The sequence below is a fragment of the Nesoenas mayeri genome (genome assembly GCF_963082525.1).
Source record: "Nesoenas mayeri genome assembly, chromosome: 2".
In the NCBI taxonomy this organism is placed as follows: Eukaryota; Metazoa; Chordata; class Aves; order Columbiformes; family Columbidae; genus Nesoenas; species Nesoenas mayeri.
In genome coordinates, this window is record NC_137543.1 from 87525121 (window position 1) to 87544176 (window position 19056).

The 19056-nt window shown below is 38.6% G+C and overlaps 1 protein-coding gene across 3 annotated transcripts in view; it reads right to left on the reverse strand.

Annotated features, from left to right (window-relative positions):
- The window catches only part of PIGN (phosphatidylinositol glycan anchor biosynthesis class N), a 105340-nt gene that overhangs the window by 70786 nt on the left and 15498 nt on the right, over positions 1 to 19056 (reverse strand). Inside the window, exons 2-6 of one of the 3 annotated variants that reach the window (XM_080339888.1) lie at positions 17043 to 17302; positions 12998 to 13119; positions 11771 to 11869; positions 6953 to 7059; positions 213 to 337 (exon numbers count right to left, since the gene is read on the reverse strand). In XM_080339888.1, the coding sequence (XP_080196014.1) occupies positions 213 to 337; positions 6953 to 7059; positions 11771 to 11869; positions 12998 to 13119; positions 17043 to 17269 (680 nt within the window). In that variant the 5' untranslated portion in view covers positions 17270 to 17302. Of the gene's footprint in view, positions 1 to 212; positions 338 to 6952; positions 7060 to 11770; positions 11870 to 12457; positions 12561 to 12997; positions 13120 to 17042; positions 17303 to 19056 lie in introns of those variants that run through there. The other 2 variants (XM_080339889.1, XM_080339890.1) reach the window with 2 other exon arrangements.

A 19056-nucleotide genomic window follows, 5' to 3' on the forward strand; every position in this document is an offset into this window, starting at 1 on the left:
CTGTATATAGCAAAAATCTGTCACTTCTACAGAGTGACAAACAAACAAATCCAGAAAATTCAGAACATAAGTAATCATGGTGACATATATGACCTATTGTAGAAACCCTCAATACTCCAAGTCTTGTTTTAGGCTTGATAAATAGCGTTGTTTAAAAAGCTACTTTATGCATTTAAAACTAGTAAGAAATATATGCTTAATATCTTAATTACCTTGAGTATGGCCGATGAGCATGTCCATTTGTATCTATGCCCAGCAAGTGCAGGAACAGAACCACTTTGTCTTCATTCAGTGCAGAGAACAACGTTTGATTACTTCTAGAAGAATTGAAGAAGCTCTGTATGAAATAAGCCATTAAGATATTAATCTGAGTACAGTGGAACAACATGATAGGCAGCCTATTAAAACTAAAGCACAGCTGTGTTCACATCAAAATACTAGCAGAGTTATGAAAGATAAAAATTTGTTACTTTCCAGTTTTCTTATAGGAGGATAACTACCATCAATATAGTCAGTCCAAAGTTTCAGCTTATCTAAGACAGGCAATACTGCGCAAATTGAGGGGATTTGTTTGTTTGTTGTGGTTTTTTTGTTGTTGTTGCTGTTTTTCATTGGTTGGTTTGCTTTTCCGTTTGTTTCTTTGAGTTTCTTTAGGCAGAAATACCAGATAACTGCATATCATTCCTTGTCTCCTGTGCAATCACGATAGACCATTCATGTGCATCACTTATGGCTTTACGTTTCCATTGGTATATCGATTTCAAGCTGGAAACAAAGGTTTAAAATACTCTTGCTTTGGAAACAGGCTGTGCAGGACTGATATGCCAAGTTATAACTGGTTTGCAGAAACCAAGTTAAAGGAGAACAAAAGAAGACATGCTTAGGAAATACATGAACTACAGAACATACATCTGCCTTGCATGTGTCCTACTTAAGCATCCCTAAGGCAGATGCCGTGGGAGGTTTTCCCCTCAGATTGAATGAGTCTTGACAAGGCTATTCTGTGTTAGACCAGCCACACTGTAGCAGTGCAAAATGCAGGCAGACAGCTATTCCAGCATGATCCCTTAGTAACAGCACTGCCCAAGGAAACAAAGTTGGGTAAGGTTTTACTTCAAAGAGCATCTAGAGAACCTTTCAGCACACTAATATAAAGGAAAGTGTCTTCAAAGTTCACAAAAGAGCCCAAGGAAAATGCTGGTAGAGACAGTGAACCATTTCTTCCACCAAAGGACACAGCAGCCCACCTCACACCTCTGGCCGTGGTAAAGCTCCTAAAAACTAAAGCTCACACCTTGCGTAAACAAAAGTGCCTGTACCAAGAGGAAAAACAAACTGGCAGCAAGAGCACTATAGTGCACCGTGTCAGGAAACTACAGCAGTATGCAATTCCACCTTCTTCCCTCTGAATGTACACAAGCTGCATGGACTAATATTTGCATGCTCTCAGCTTCAGCTCTCATCCAAACAAAATCATGACTAAAATCCAACGATATTTTAAATAAAGACACGAAACCAAAATCTGATCACGCTCAATAGCAATATAATTATTTTTATGGAGGTTTCTGTTTCCCACAGGGGTCCATCCACCTGCATATATTTGACTGCAGACTGAAGAAGCCTTCCAAAGCACAGCAGTAATTTACAAGATACAGTATAGTCCTGTTTGCTTATTCTGAATTTAATAAAATGAAATAACATATCAAACCAGTCAAACGGGAAACTCCCAAAAGAACAGGTCAATATTACATAACAGGTATTTTTCTATCACAGACTGATTAAGCAAAAGAAACCTTTGTGAGAAAGGCAAGGCCTGAGTTTCTCCTCTCCCAGCAGATGAGTCCCCATGACGTACCAAAACCCCCATAATCCCACAGCACCATCCATCTTGTCACCCAGAGTAGTGGCAGCCAGAAAAGTTTGCTCAACCTCTCACTAATTAAGGAAGGGATGACAAAAGGAAGGCAAGCGTAGCCCAAGACGTGGCATCATTTCCCAGAGAAAACAGCAAGATTTATCCCAATAAACTACTTTTTTTTTTTTTTTTTTAAGAGCATAATGAAAAAAAGCAAATACAAAGTTCCCCATAAGGAGTTGTCTTCAGCTGATAGACGTGGTGAGCAAGACACCAAACAGTAGGGGCAAAACCCTCTTCTTGCTCTGGTGGTTGCTGAACCATTTGTCCAGCACTATCCTTTTAAGTCTCTTCTTTGTACTGAGCATTCAAAAAACTTGAGACCTCCAGCCACTAAACACTAGTTTCCAAGCCACCATTATATGTTAACTGTATCTTTTTCTCTATTTCTTTTGTTTCCCTTTTATTAGCTCTATTCAGTAATATTACCCCCCCTTGTATACTTAAGCTGAGCACCACCAAGAAGTTTTGGGGGTGGAAGTAAACAACATAAAGAGACTGAGAGAACTCAAGTTTCTCTAGTATCAAGAAAAGGAATCTCTGCAGAGATCTTTTTGCTTTCTACAACCATCTACTGTGAGACTGAAGAAAAGATTGAGCCAGGCTGCTCAGAGGGCCTTGGTGACAGTAACAAGGGGAATCTCACCATCTGAAATGCGGGAAATTCCAGTAAGATACAGAGACTTTTAAAAATTATTTTTTAAACCACAACTGTAGTCAGATATTGGAACAGGCACTCAAGAAGTTGCTGAATTTCTGCCCTTGAAGATGCTCAGGCCTTGCCCAGTCAAGTTTTGAGCAACCTGCTCTAACTGGACCTCCTTCATGCAGAGTTGGACTCAATAACCACCACAGCTTTCTTCCAGTCTTCTTTTTCTATGATTCTGGCAGCTTTTCCACGATTTTCTGGGAACTAACAACAAATAATGCGCTGGCTACAACTGATACACAATCTACTAAGATCAGCAACAAGTTTCCCATTAAAACATACACAGTAAAATGTAAAGTCAATTATAATGTAATACTAATTAAAATATTGCAAGAGAAGTCTGGTTACAACTATGTGAAATCTTTTAGAATCATGTCTCTCCTTGGAAGGGAAAAGGCAAAGAAGAAAAACTACCTAGAAGGTCTAGAAAATACATGATTTACTGATGCCTGAACAAAATATAGATTCCGCAGATGTTTAACATAAGTTGTTGGGGACTGTCTGTTGCTCCAAACAGATCTGTCCATGGAAGCATGATCCTTTAATGCAGCTGATAAACTGTGGCTGAGTGCATGAACATACAGGGAGAAAGAGACCTAACAAAATTTCTCCTTTCACAAAGCTCCTTTATATGTAAATCCAGGAGAACCTAATTAAATTGGTTGATTAAAGCTGTGCATGCTCATTTGTGCTCATGCGAGAGTTTATAAAGTTATGCCAGTTTTCAGATGTAAAATAAATGTACAAAGGCACAATAAACATATATGTATATATATGCCAGGTTTACATCAGTTGAGCTTGCTCACGCACAAGACACACATTTAAAATAAATCATTCAGCCATTGTCCTGCTGGTTAGAGCAGAGCTATTTGTATTGAAATCCACTGGCAGAAATTAACATCAGGTCATGGCACTGTCTGCAGAGCTTCAAAGTTAAACATTGTTCAGTTCTGGACTCCAGCCCCCAACCTGCACAGAAGGGACAGTCTGAAGGCTTGGCCTGGCTGCCTTTCAGCAGAAAGGGGCTGTCCTGGTTTTGTTAAATAAAAAAAATAGACCAGTTTCTCTTTTAGTGAGTTTTCCTTTCAGCAAAGTTCTCCTTAAGTACCTGCTCTTTTCAGAAGTTGGCTTCATGTCTTTGCAGACAGGAGCAATGGAAAGTAAGGTCGCTGATAAAAGCGCGTGTCCCATAAGTGAGAGGGGCATATTTGCAAGGCAGGGTGGACAAAACAGGTGACTAAAACTTACCAACTAAGTATTCCATCCCATACATATCATACATCCTATAAAGTGGGATATCATGAGGGTCTCTCTCTCTCTTCAACCATGGCTGCCATCTGAAGAGGACCCTGCCTGTCGTGCCTGCGATCTGAGGCCTGGTTCCAGACTCTGCATCAGTGAATCCAGTTCCGGTTTACTGTAGAGTCCAGCCCAGGACTTCCAGGTGCCTGCCCTGCAGCTGCTGGAGCAGCCAGCTCCACTGAGCAATGCTGCACTATGCTGGGAAATTCAATATCGGTTTTATATATTTCGTATTATTTTCTCTATTTTATTAGTAGCATTATTAAAGCATTTTTAACTTTTTCCAACTTGCAAGTCCCTCTCTCTTTTACTCATATTGCCTCTTCCTTGATGGGGAGGGCTGAGGGCGAGGCTGAGAGGGCTAACAGACGGCACCTGCCATGGTTTATTGTCACCCTGCAATAAACAGTGAGAGGGGCCAAACAAGAAAGAAGTACTGTGAGAAGGAAAAAAAAAAATAAATAAATGTTTGCCATCTGCACCTATGTGTCCATTTAAGTCAGAAGATATCGACTGAATGCCTTGAGCATATCCTACCCTGTGGTTAGACCATTATTTGGAGTCTCCTCCAAGACTGTTTCACTTCCTGGAATTTTAATCATTCTATCCTAAGAAAACTGTTTTATAAGATTGAACTCTTTTCTCAAAATACTTTTAAAAAATATCAGAAATGCATTAGAAAGACTATTTTTCATTCTCATTAACCTATACTCCCAGTATATTGCTCCCTAATTTTTCTTTAGCACAAACTCAAACTACCATCTAGGTAAAGACTGTTTAACTGAGAATCATTGGGCTATATCACACTGAATTACAGTCAGTCCCTTAATTATTTTGAAGGCTTCTAAAAATAACTTCCCAAACCAGAAAAAAACTCCAGTCAATCAGCTCCATACGCATTTGGATCTCTGAGCCACTCCCAAGCTACTACCACACATAAAAATTACTGAGTTTTAACCCAGTTGCAGATAAAAACTCCACCCAGTCTATACTCAATTTTCTCTGTCTCAAGAAAGGGCTTTAACTTACGACCTCCATGTACCACGAGCAGACATGACAGGAACTATCAAGTATCATACACTTTTTCCTCCACTCATGATTTAAACAATCTGTTTCTGATACATACAAATAAAAAACAGTCAGTTTCACATCTTGTGACCTACTGAGTTATTCTTAGCTAGCACTTCTTAAGAGAGCAAGAAATTTCAGGGTGCCAGCACTAGTAGCCCAAACATTAGTTAGCCATTCTCCATGTTATCCCCATCTTTCTTGGGGCAGAGGAAGCCACAAGTGGCCCTCGTGATGCTTGGGAACTGCTGACTACACAGTGGACAGGAAGTATCCCTTAGTGTCTTTGCCTTCCTAGAGAGTCAGAAATCCAGGGACCGCTTAGCTCAAGACATATTTAAATGATATGTCATTGAGATAAAACTCAAGGGAGGAGAAAATAAAACAAAATGGAAAAAAAAAAAAACCAAACAGTAAGCAAAGCAGAATTTAGTTTTTCAACAGACTGCCATTATTACTTATGTGTAATCTCACCAGCACAGCTGAGAGTTGTTTAAGCTATAATAGCAGAGTGACCTCAGTTTCAGTCAGCCTCAAGTTTCACGCTTCTGAAGCAATCACTGATGTGTAATGGAAGAGGTGATTAATGGAATGAGTGTTTTACACCAGTCAATCAAGTCTTATCCATTCACAGTATGAAATAGTGCTGGTTCCAAGAAAGAAGTCATAGGTAACGACATATCTATTAAAAGTATTATTAGAGTTTGCAAGAATAAATGCCATTAAGTATTTTGAAGCAAAAGAAAGGTAGTACCACCCTCACATACCTGTGCAGCTCGAAATAACAGCAGGGTATACAACTTTAAGACAACAGCTATTCAAGTGTAATTGACAGCCTTAATTTGATTTGTATTATTCATATGCATTACAACACACAACCTGGCACAAGTGCACATTCAGGGAGAGGATGGCAGTTAGAAAAGACACCTTTTCAACTGCAAACTCAGAAAATCACTTCCTTTGAAAAATCATCAACCTATACTGCACTTTTCCACCTTACATTACTGTTTAAACCAGACCCATTCTTTGCTTCCTAATACAGATATTGATTTGGTTTATTGATTTATTTGGTTTTATTTTTGGTTCAATTTGATTTTTGCTGGCTAGCTAATGTTAATGCACACAGCCCAGAGATCTTGTGGAAGAACTTCATCGAGTCTTAAACTCCATTAACATTGTTATGAAAGTAACTCACCTAATTGCTCCACTGATACAGATATTTATACACTAATAACCACTATCAGCACTTCTTATTCCAGGACAAGTGAGGCAGCATGGAATAACATGAATACAGGAATTAATGAATAATCAGAAACTATGTGTCTTGGACTGTTAACAGTTACAGTGACAGCATTAGAGAAGACAACAGTGACGAAGCAGCAATGACTCAAGTAAGCTGAGCAGAACACCATGTGAACAAGTTATTCTGCTCCAGGGCCTAAGCTGCCCCCACCTCCCAACTAACCATGGCTTCTCTGGCAGCCACAGCATAGCATGAGCCACAGTAGACAATCAGGAGCCAGCTACATGCATCAGAACAACCACACTCTGTAATTAGATTGGGCAGGAGCCTGACAAAAATTACATCAATAGTATTGCCCGTTCCTTTATCATAATGAAGACTTACCATTTCTGCCATGTCATAATACTTGTTATAAAATCCTTAACTAATCACATTTTGTAGTGCTCTAAGACAGATTATGTGCAAGTTTAAGACAAAGAAAACCCAAGTACGTTTTTAAAGCTTACTGTTATTAGTGGTAGTTTTTTATTAGCATTGAAGGACAAATACTTCCTTTAAGCTTGCACTACACTAGTCATGATCATCAATTCAAGCTATTTTTATTTATGACCTCAAGTGATGAGTCTCTCAAAGATTTCTGACTTTCTCTTCTACGATAGTTAACATCCAGCTGTACTTTTTATACACAGGTAGCACAAAAAGATTCTCTGCTCACCTTAACATGATCAAAAACCCACGTATCAAGCTTGGCTGCATCTTGTGCTCCAAAGTCTTCACTTTCTGCTGTGTAACAAAATGTATAAACGTGATCTCCAGTAGCACCTGCAAAAACAATACAGATGGAATAGGAGATAGAGAAATGTTTTCTTCCTTTTCATATAGTAAAAAATACATTAACATTAATGTATAGGAGTAGAAACCTATCAAGAATGACAATCCCAAGAGAAGCCAAAGAAATTTCTTCCTTATTTTAAACTTTCCCGTCATTTATTTTCTTCTGAAGCCTGGATACCGTTTTAACTCACTAGCTTATCAGCACATGAGATAAATGAAGAGCAATGCTATCCAGTATGCTCAAACCCCAGTTAAAGCAAATTAAACAGAATTTAGTTTTGAAACACGGAATTTCACCAAGAAATTTCTAACAGAGGAAGCTATACATTAAGAAACTTGCTTCAATTCACATGTTTAAGAAAATAACAGCTTTTGGCTGTTAAACTGAACCATAAACTGAATCAATGTATGTAGGCCTATCAGTGAGGCCTTTTACACAGGAGATCATCATATATCGCACATTAGGAAGGCAACAGGAGGGATGTAACTTAGTCACTGTACGTCAGTTCTGGGAGATAACACAGTACTGAAAGCCTTGTGGACAAATTCAGAGAGACAATATTCAAAGTCTGCATCTTTAAAACATGGATTCAAATATAAAAGGGAGAACTACTGGACTATGTTCAGGTATAAAGTACAACGTGAGAGCCACTGATGCGAAAACACAGCATCTGGACAAGGCAATTTAATTCTGTACTCACTGTCAAAAGAGCAAAGCAGAGACAGGTGGGGAAAAAAAGACTAAGACCTAGAAGAAAGTAGACTTTCTGAAGTCCTGGAAAGAGCTGAAATTAGGTGAGGGGGGTTAATGGAATAATTCAGTCAACAGGTGAGCTGTTACAGCTCAGGGATGCTCTTCCTACCGTGACTACATAAACTCCCAAAGGGGAAAATGTTCTTCAATCAGTTGATGGCCAGAGAGAATATAACCGATTCACGGGATGTCACAATTATATAATGCAGTTTTGTAAGCTTCCAGGTTTGTGCATGAACTAACATTCCTGTATAAAGGAGCTGTTTAACCAAGATTATGTCCAAAACCCACACAAGGGATGCAGGTATTTCAGGCCAGGAAGATGAAAGCTGGCACAGATTTTTGTGGTGCAGCTCCCACCTGCCTCCCGAGAGACATTAATTCTACTTATAACCCAGAACACTCACTGCAGTTCTCACAGTCTGAAAGAACAGGAAGAAAATACTCCCGGGCATTCAAAAGTGAATTAAGGATTTCCAATTGCTGGATAAATGAGTTCAAAAGAAGAAATTAGCTCTGGCTATCGCTGTCAGGATGACTGATGGTCTAAGAGGGTAGAGCGCTCTACAGTTTTTCCACAGTGTCACAGCAAACCTGAGAAGACCTGTCTTTGAGATGTGCCATGCTCAAGTAGCCAAATGAAAGCATGTGGTTTGCAGATGGGGCAAAGAAACACTGCTTAGCCATTTCTAATTCCTACCAGAGTAAAAAACACCCCATCCTACCCTGCATTGCTATAAAGAGAAACAGTGACAAAATGAAGCCATACTAGGGAAGTTTTGGAGTGCCTGCTTATATATTATATATATAAAATTAAAAAAAAAAACATATATAAGCTATTTTTTAAAATAAGAAAACCCACAATACAAAATGTTATACAACATTATTTTATTTCTGTCATTTGAGAGGTGGCAGGTGACAGTAAGCTCAATACTTTCTTTAAGTCAGGGGATAAGAAGTAGAAGGAAGCCAGGGACGAAAACATCCTTTAGAAGAGAGCACAGAGCTCTGCTGGCTTTGGTGCTGCCATTATGCTAATGGAAACAACCGGACATGCCAAAAACTCCCACACCAGATACCATCTATTCCTATTGCAGGCTTGTCTGGCACATCATCTTGCCCTCAGCATTAATATTCAAATATTAGGATCAGTGATCAAGTTATCACCCTCTAACAATAAGATTTATGTCCTGTGGAATGCAAAGCTCTTGCTCTGCTAGCGTGGTAGCTCCTGTATCTATCAAGTCTTTCGTGGGTCAAAGCCCAGACCAGCGGGAGACATCTGGTAGCAAATTCTGCAAGTGCAAAAGAGGGGAAAAAAGAATGAAGGCACAAGGACAGTCCGACACTGAGCCAGCAGAGCTTGGACAGAGAGCTGTCATCAAATGCAGACAGGTAAGGAACATGAGAAATTCTGCATTATTCTTGGTGTACTGTAGGAACAATAAACTAGAAGAGGAGACCAAAAGGTCTGTCCAGAATAACCCTGACAAAGGTTTGTCCCAGTTGTCCCTGTGGGTTTGAAGATACCCTTCCTCATATTCGAGCTAAACAATGACCCTAGCCTTGCTGCTAGTTTCCAAGAGAGAGAGAGAGAGAGAAAGAGAAAGGGAACCTGTGGAACAAATGGCAATCTGTGTGCAATGGACTAATATCTATTTCCCTTAAAAGAAGCAACAGCCTCAGCTCCTTTTTCAGTGTGTTATTTCATACTCTGGATTATACTCCAGCTTAGACCCATGAACGAACAGTACAAGACTGGACTGTTCAAGTCAAACCTCAAATTCTGGCAAACCTAGAAGAAAACCTCAAAAATTTAAATAGCATTCTGGAAATAACATAGGCATTTTCAAAGTACATTATTTTCAGCTAATTTCAAGGTCATAATCTAAAAATATCATAGAAAATAAGGTTAAAATTAGCACACTGAATTTGTGTATCTTAAGTAAGTTTAAGTATTAGAAACTAACACTTTTTAATGCTGCTTAAGATACAAGGAAATCACAGAGCAGTTCCAAAGGTACTTTGGACATTTTTTCAGACTAACACACTCATCACACAGTCATTGAGGCTTCAACAAATTTAGATTTCATGCATATCTGTGAGCATTTTATTTACCTTCTTCTATAGAATCCTCAGTCATTTCAATGAAACACTTATTTTATGACAGGAAAAGGACCCAAGGAACATAGACAATGACAGGAAACAAAGGATTTTCCTCTTTCCCAAAACCAGCAGGTGTTATAGACTCTTTACGCACTATCCAATGAAAGCAGCGAATAAAGTTCTGAACTTGGCATGATAAAATACACACAATAAGAGTCCTGTGACTCACTAACTTGCAACATGGGAAGAGGGATAGAAAATACACTATGTTCCCCTATCTCCCTTTCGTGGTTTTTTTTTTTGCAAATGTGAAGTTAAAGAATAAACACTTGATTCCATTATCTTCTGTATCATAACACTTCTCTTCTTTGAAAACTCAGCATAATAAAATCCTTCCTGTGTTATAAAACTTCTCTTTGGAAGAAAGGGAAACACTTTTTTCCATGAAAATAAGTTAATCTACCTTTCTATCACAAGAACCTATGATTCATTTTCCCATAAAGCGTCTATTTCTCAGATAGTGCTGCACTAAATCTTTCTCAATTTCAGGGTATTTCCCTGTCCCTGCAAAAGAAAGTGCCATTGTTGATGCCACTCAGAACCGGCCACATTGAGAGACACAGCAATGGTATGGTTTTACACTTGCACATCCCTCCAGACAACATCAAAGCTGTTTCCAAGTCCTCTGCTTATCTTTTTACTCAAACAAAACTAGTAGAAGGACAGGGCTCTGGGAAATTCTTGAATTCCCCAAATATTTTTTTCCCAAGAATGTGCCTCCAAAAACATTACCTGTGCAAGGGCAGTGTACTACCTTTCCCTTGTCCCCAGCCACCATCACACTATTCCCAAATACAACGTGTAATCTGAGGTAACAGGAAATTAATAGGTGATATTTTTGCAGTTCACCATAAATTTAAGAGGATCAAGCAAATAACAGAAAAGAGGGGTGGGGAGGCGGGAGGAATATCAGGAGGAGAGGAAGAAGAGACTCGACTTCAGAAAAAGTTCAATTATCATAATGAGAAATATGATGTACACTTTTTCTAAACCAGTATCAAATTCCACTCCTATTCTGCCTAACACGATTTTCTGATTTGTCAATGCCGATACTCAGACAGCAGTATACGCTCCTAGCTCATCCCCTTTTCACTTCACTCTGTTTTATGCTGAGATCACAGGAAAGGGTGTATATGCCCGCATTCTTCCAAGAACAAAACAGAATTAAACTTAGAGACTATTAAATGTTTGAAGCGTTGCTCAGCAAGCTCTGCGCACTGAACGACCAATTGCACGGAGCTGACAAGACTTAAACACGCTTAAACATGCATAAACACACCAAGGAGAAAAGACCTCAGCTTCATGAATAGTATCAGGCAGTTCCTACTTGCACATAGTTCTTCATTTTACACTTTATTGTTCTGGAGTAGAAGTAGCATAACCCACAATAAGCTACTTCTCCAGCTCAAATACTCAAAACACAGCTGCAGTTTTAGCACCTGCCTCACTGGGAGCTGCATGCAGAAGAAGAAAAACCTCAGCTGCAGGTTTGCAAACAAGAGCTTTAAACTTCAACCAAATAAAAAACATTAGGTCCTTTTAATTAAGGATTTGTTTCATTTAGCATGTTGAGAGAATTAATAAAGTAATAAATAGGCATATCTTCTTTAAAAGATTGCTTCTTTTTCTCTACCCAGTCTTGAATTCATGAACTAGAAATCAGGTATACACAAATATATAAACTAGAAATACTTCATTCACCTTCTTTAACTGAAAAATTGTGTCTCTGTTTTACCACCTGATAACCATGTGTTAAAAATTCACAAAACTTAACCTTACCTTTTGCAAACATTGGCAAAATATCTGGACTTCCCCAGCTCCAAGTATATTTACTTTGGTTGAAAACGGAGTCAAATTCCACTGGATTCTCCTTCCACCCTGTCAAACAAGCATACTTGGATTTACATGGGGTTGCCAGAAGATCTCATTGAGTGCTAAGATTAACAGTCCACGCAAAATAAACTTATTTTTTATTTTAGCTTCTGTTCTATTATTTCACAATGAACTCCACTTTGTGAGTCTTGGTTTTACTTCCATTTCAACTTCTATATGCAATTAGTCCACCATTCATTAGGAAGTGAGCTGAAAACGTAAGCCAATCTCATTATGCAGGGATTCAGACAAAACACACAGCTGGTTTACCTTCTAAACAGCTAAAATTCTACTGAATTCTAAGTCTCCTGTTGTCTGAACTCAGCTTTTGGAATTTTAGGCAATAAATTACACACTCATATTTCCAGCAGTCACATTCCAGCTCATCACAATAAAGCCTTCAAGATCTTCTGTTTCCATGACAAGGCAGTTGACAGAAATACAGAGATGCTCTTAACAGCAATTCCTGCCAATCCTGCATTAGTAGCTGCTGTCAGAAGGAAGAACCTTTTGACTAGAAACACAGGCAAGACCAAGTAATTCCTCTTGCCCACCATGTCCAAAACCAACACACAACATTACGAGTGTTCAGACCTGGAAGCCTGGGGGGAAGCAGAGGACCACACAAAAGACCAAGTCAGTGATGTGAAGGCTTCTTCCACGTCATTAACCACCATGTGTGCAGCAAGAGGTCGCTCTGGACAAAACACACAGTTGGGTTTTCACTTCATTTCGGAACCAATTCTCCAACTCAGTCTAGCAGTGGTTCAGCTAAGGCAATGCAGTTCACTTCTTGCTGGCAACATCTACTTAGCCACCTGCCACTACATGCCAAATTATAATTAAAAACTATGTTACATGAAGAAGTCACTCCATAAGATACTTCTGCTTTTAGACTCAGGGTGCTAAATTTTACCATGTTACCATGTTTTGCCATGTTACAAAATGCTAACCTAGGTAAGCTATTTTCATAGCTATCAAGAGTGGGAAATCGATCCAAAATTATTCGTTTCCATATAATCTTTGTAAACAAACCACTACACAGGTATTTAGCAATAATCATGTAGAAGCTCATCACATCACTGAAATACCTTATTTTGGAGGCCAGTGTTCAAAGTTTTAGGACTGGCATACCTTTAGCGACTGCACTGACGTCTTCATAAAATCCAGCTATAAGTGCAACGTGCCCTGGCCTGGACTCTGTTGGGACCCGGGTGTGAGAGATTCCCCAGCTGCCGTTATTCTCTAGAATAGCCCTGAAAACAGGATACAAGGCAGTTAATCCTTAGGACTTCTTGAAAGTACATGAATTGCAGATAAAAGGAGTGACAGGTAGAAGTGAGGCAGGAAATGCAAAACCACCCCAGACTAAAACACATTTTCACTACTGCCTGCTGTGCAGCAAAGCAAGCAGAACATTAACCTGCAAGTAGTTCTATATTATAATGCCCCACAGAGAACATTACTGTTGTGGCCCATCAGCACTGCAAACAGATGAGTTTAGCTGGTGTTCTAATACACTTCAAATTAACATGCTATTTTTTTCTGCTACTTTCTGCTATAGCTTACTTCCCCCTCACCCCTTGTTTCTTCCTGGTGTTACTTTGCTGTGTTCTTTCCATTTAGTTTGAAAGTGTCTAGTTCAATCTTCTCTTACTCATTAAATATGATCAATTATAATTAGTTCTTGTGACCATGTCTGTGTTTATTTGTGCTGAATATTGGAAGCCAGCGTCAAGAGAATTTAAAAATGACATAAATCTAAGATGCAAATCGTTGCAGCAACACAGAGAAAATTTAAGTAAACCTTGTATCTTTTGCAATTACACTGAAGTGAAGGAGAATAGCTGCTCACCAGATAGACAGAGATACATAAATTGTCTAGGGATTATACACATACAATAGTTATAATACATAAAAAGCAAAGAAAATAGAGGACAAAGCCCATGTGTAAGAAACAACTTTTTATAAACTACTCGTCTGCTGAAGATATGAACAGCTGGAGCCTGTCAGAAAGTGGTGAGCGTTATCATACGCTGCTTTCTTGTCTCCATCTTCTGGGAGAAGAGAAAGATTCACTGTCCACTGTCAGAGCAGGTTGGGGAAAAGCAAATATTTTAAAAGTCATGTTTATCAGGAAATGGTATTTTTGTTGTTCATGATATAAGCTACAAAATGTGCTATATTTTTATCAGGTGTTTCTTAGCCTAGGTAGATTTTAAGCTCATGCTTTGTAACTTTAACAAGATTTTATACAACTGCTAATTACAAGATCTACATACTCCGGTCTAAAAGTATTTCTCACTAATGAAGTAAGAATCAAACCACAACCTAAAATTTCAGGCTCCACAGTTTACTTATTGGGTTTTTTAACTCATCTTAGATCTTAAATTCTCAGGCCTACTTGAAAGCTCACAGGACTATCTGGAATAGCCCAAATATTACAGTGAAGAATGTGAAAGGTGATATAGCACTTTGACATGTTATTGCTGTCTTAAAACCTGGCAGAGATGAGAGATAAGTTGTCTTGAAAAAGTATTAATTTGCAGAAAGGATTTAAGTATTAGGTAAAGTGGATTCTAATTTATTCTCACTGGATACTCTGCTAAAAATGTATTGCAATAGCATTAGTGGAAGATTTAAGACAAAAATAAAACTTTTGGCCCTCCTCACACTTCATTGTCACAACAGGTAGAAATTTGTTTTAATTAGAATTTGATTTCTATTGAGTTGGAAAGTAATCCTTTACCTTTGCTTTTGTGGAACTGTATCACAGAATCACAATAACACATACCAGGCAGCAAAAAAAGAAAGCCAGATATTGTAATTTACCTATTCAAAATTCATTTAGTTATTATGAATTATTTCAAAGCCTTTGAAGCAGAAGAATCATTTTTAAAAATTAATTTCTTTAACAGTATTACCCTTAGCTACCCATAATAATAATGATTAATATGAATATGATACAGTAATACATCTGAAACATGACAGGCAAGAAAGAAAACATCTCCTCTGAAATCCCCACCACAACTACAGCAATTCAGACCACCTATCGTCCTTCAGACCTGTCACAACATTGTTGAAAAACAGATTTTTCAAGAATATTTCTAAGATGAAAGACTAGCTACTTAGCGTATATCAGCCAGCAATCTGCTCCAAGTCTAATGGATATTTATTATTAATTTGATGTACCTACTAAAACTTTGCTTCTATTTGTAGCGCATTGCTACAAGAACAGATCTTGCCCACTTAAAGATCATCTTTCTTCATTAACAGCACAGTAGTTCCCAAAGTACTCCACTTAGATGATACACGTAACCTGGCTGTGATGTTGCTGACTATTATAAAGCAGATAAGGGACTGAAAACTTGGCACTTAGGAATGAATTTGCAAAAAAGGTATATTAAATTGCATATATTGTGGGTTAATATTTCAGAAAAGGAAAGCTCAGACAGCAATAACTAGGCAGAATAAAAAAGAAAACGCTTCCAGTAACCAACATCTGATCTTGGCCTGTTTATAAGGTTAACTTCAAGTTGTGTTGCTCAAAGGTTCAGTGACAAAACACTGAGCTTCAAAATAGTAGCAGTATATGTAATAGAGCCAAAGATACACCCTGGACTGCCTGGCTCTCCACCTTTCAGAAGACACAACATGCCACAACTTGTTGATGGTGCTAAAGACCAACAGTTTTACTGCTAAGAGAAGAAACTGCTCGGGAGGAAGTATTAAGTCTACTGCCAAGAGACGACATGGAAAACTCACACTGATGTGGCAGACATCTGCCAGTGGCAGACATCACCTTACAAAAACACTAACAGGAGAAGCAGGTACAAGTAAGCCCATATAAACTGGTAAGTGCGGTAGCAAGGGCTCCTCAGATTTCTGTAGCAGACTGCAAATGCCCTAGTAGTTTCAGATGAGCGATTATTCAGGTTTGCTCTGACCAAGTACTCTTATTTAATGCTGTCTACTTTTTCTAGTCAAAGATATTGTCTTATGATCAAATAACTACCTTGATATAAGGTGTCCTGGTTTCAGCTGGGATAATCTCTTTCTTAGTGCAGTGTAGTGATGTATTTTGGATTTACAATATTGTTGATAATACAGAGAAGATTTAGTTGTTGTTAAGTAGTGAGGACCTTTAAGCTTCTCATACCATGCCAGGTGCACAAGAAGCTGGGAGGAAGCACAGCCAGGACAGCTAACCCAAACTGGCCAAAAGGGTATTCCATAGCATATGACATCGTGGTCAGTAGATATTTGGAGGAACACTGGATGGGGGGACCACAACTCAGGAACTGAGTGTTGTCAGGTATCATCTCACACGTGGTGAACAATTATATTGTGTGTCACTTGTTTTATATATTCTTTTATTAGTAGTAACATTATTTTTATTATTTTCCCTTTCTGTCCTATAAAACTAACTTAACCCATGAGGTTTACCTTTATTTTTTTACAATTCTCTCCCTCGTCCCACTGAGCGGGGGGGAGCAAGTGAATGGCTGTGTGCGGTTTTTAGCTGCCTGCCAGGTTAAACCACAACATAAGGAAACTGAGAAGGTTGTTGAAAATAAGTTTTAAGCACTCAAGACTTTTACCACTCTTGTCTGACAGTATTAGTTTTTCACAATCCTAAACCAAATCATGCAATTAAGCAATCAGACAGACACTAGAGAGCACAAGGGAGGCAGCAGGGTCACACATGCAGGAAGCGTGGAACAAATTGGAAATGTCAGCCTACTGTTAAACCCATCCAGGCCATCTTTTTTAATCACCCCTTAAAAAAGCATGTTAATGAACTACTACCCCTAAACTGAACATCCAGGAAGCAGTTTAAATTAATGACTCTGTTAGGCTTCAGAACTGATACCATGCTGATGCAAACAGAGAAAGTTCACACTCATCTCAGTTACTGGCTAGCTGTAGTTTTCAAAGGACAGCATTGACTCAATTTATTTTGTTCACAGTTTCACAGCTTTACTGACGACAGGCAATACCAACTCAAGTTCACACATTTCTGCAGAGTCCAACTGCAAAAGTTTGTCACTCTGAAGGAGGGAAGGCAGTACCAAGCCACCACAGGTGCGTCATTCCTCTTGTCCTCTTTTCAGCATTGCCTAGAGCTGCCTCTAGAAGCAAAGTCTGCCAGATCAGAAGTATTTTCAGATGGACTTACCGCAGGTAAGGTGCTTGGGGTCTGTTGTTGCTATTCAATTCATACAGCGAATCTGCCCGCAGACCATCAGCAACAAAGAGTACGAGACGTTTTGCTGGAGGTGGCAATGGAGTCTGGTGAGGAGTCATACCATGAACCAGGGGAGAGCTGAAGTAGATGTCAAAAATGGAGACCAAGAACACACAATGCACAAGGAGACCAGCAAGTATGAAGACAGGTATACCCATGGCAATAGCGGGCTGGCAAGGTAAAATGCAACACTGAGAAGGAGAGAGAAAAATAAAGTTAGGCAGATGAGACTTAGAAGGATCAATATTTACTTTATTTGCTATAGAATGGGAGTACCACAACTACAGTCATTACCCAGATCCACTATCTCGCTCTATTTCCAACAAGCTTTTTCCCAGAAGTTTCACTCAAAAGTAACTGCATGGCTAATTCAGACTTTCAGATAGTCATTGTATCAGCAACTCATCTCTGGTGTTTAGCGGGGTCTCGGACGGCTTCAAAAGACTTAAATTCAAAAGAATTAAGTCAGTTTGTCATATTCAGCAGTTTTTTGTTACCTGCATCAGCGACAGAAAACTCAGACAAGTCAGTGTCTCCAGCAACATACTACCCTCTACTGGCTGATTGCATGACAGTATCGAGGTCTGTTCAGGCAAATACACAAACCAAAGACAGCTAGGGAAAGCCGTCCTATAGAAAAAAGCAACTTTGGGTGGATGTTTGCTAAGTTTATTATCAATTCTGGGCTCACTATACTTCACCTAGAAACAGAAAGCTGCTTTTACAGGAGCAAAGATGCTCTGCTGAGTGCAGAACACTGTTCCTCTTCTAAAACAGATGACAAAAGCACAACAACTGAAGGATTATGTTTCATGGATAACGATATTCCCTTTTTGAATGTTTTCCCTGTCATCCTCTAAAGTCAGGTTAGGAATACAAATATAGTTAATAGCAGGTACATTGGAAACGTATGTGTCTGCCACAAGTACTGAGGGGTCCATATGTTCCCTTCTGAAGGGAATGTAAGTATGTCTGTTGACTCAGGTGAATGTGAGATCTAAGCCAGGATGAGGCTTAGTTCTGACAAAGTACTGCTAGTGCTGTCCAGGCTGCTAACTTCGCTATTTAAATATTAGCTAATTATCAACTTTAACAAAACAACATCTCCACTCACTAATTTAAAAGCAGACATTCCTAACAGTCTGGAAGGTTCAAACATTCAATTATCTATGTAAATACACAGCTTTCTCTACATGAAACTCTTTGTTTCAGAATCCATTTAGTGCTTCTAAATTACATTACATAACTTTATCTTGCTACTTACAGAATTCCAGTAGCTGGACAGACACAGACAGACACGACATGGCAGGACTATTATACTTATCAAATTTTAAAAAATAAATAAATAAAAAAGGCTTCACTACCACAACCTAAACTCTGATCAAAACTCTGAAATATGTCTTTTAAAATAAAAATTTTAATGGGCTAGGGAAATCAGAGAAAAAAAACCACCACACACTAAAAAAAAAGATTTGAAAGTTAATACATATTATTACTTACTAAGCCAAAGAAAATTCAGATCTGTACGCAACTTAGCCATAACTTGCAATTCCACCCATTTGCCCTACTGAAATATATACGCAACAATTCCAATCCTAATCAGAAACATTAATATAGTAATTTCTCATTTTAGAGATTTGGAAAGCTACACAAGATCGAGATAACTAAATACAACATTGCAAAGAGACATGTAGTCATCACACTTAAGTGATCAAACAAAAACTTGTAATTCATCAGGAATTTCCATGCTTCTATGTCTACAGGTGAGATTGCAAGACAGACCTGAAATATTTGTAAATACCAGTTTGTTTACTTTTTTATTTTTAAGTACTCAGAGTTCCTGCATCAATTTAAATACATCAAACCACATAGACTTGACAAATACATCTGGAAACAAACTGATTCAGCTATTACCAAAGTAAAGTATTTCCTGACAAAGAAATGC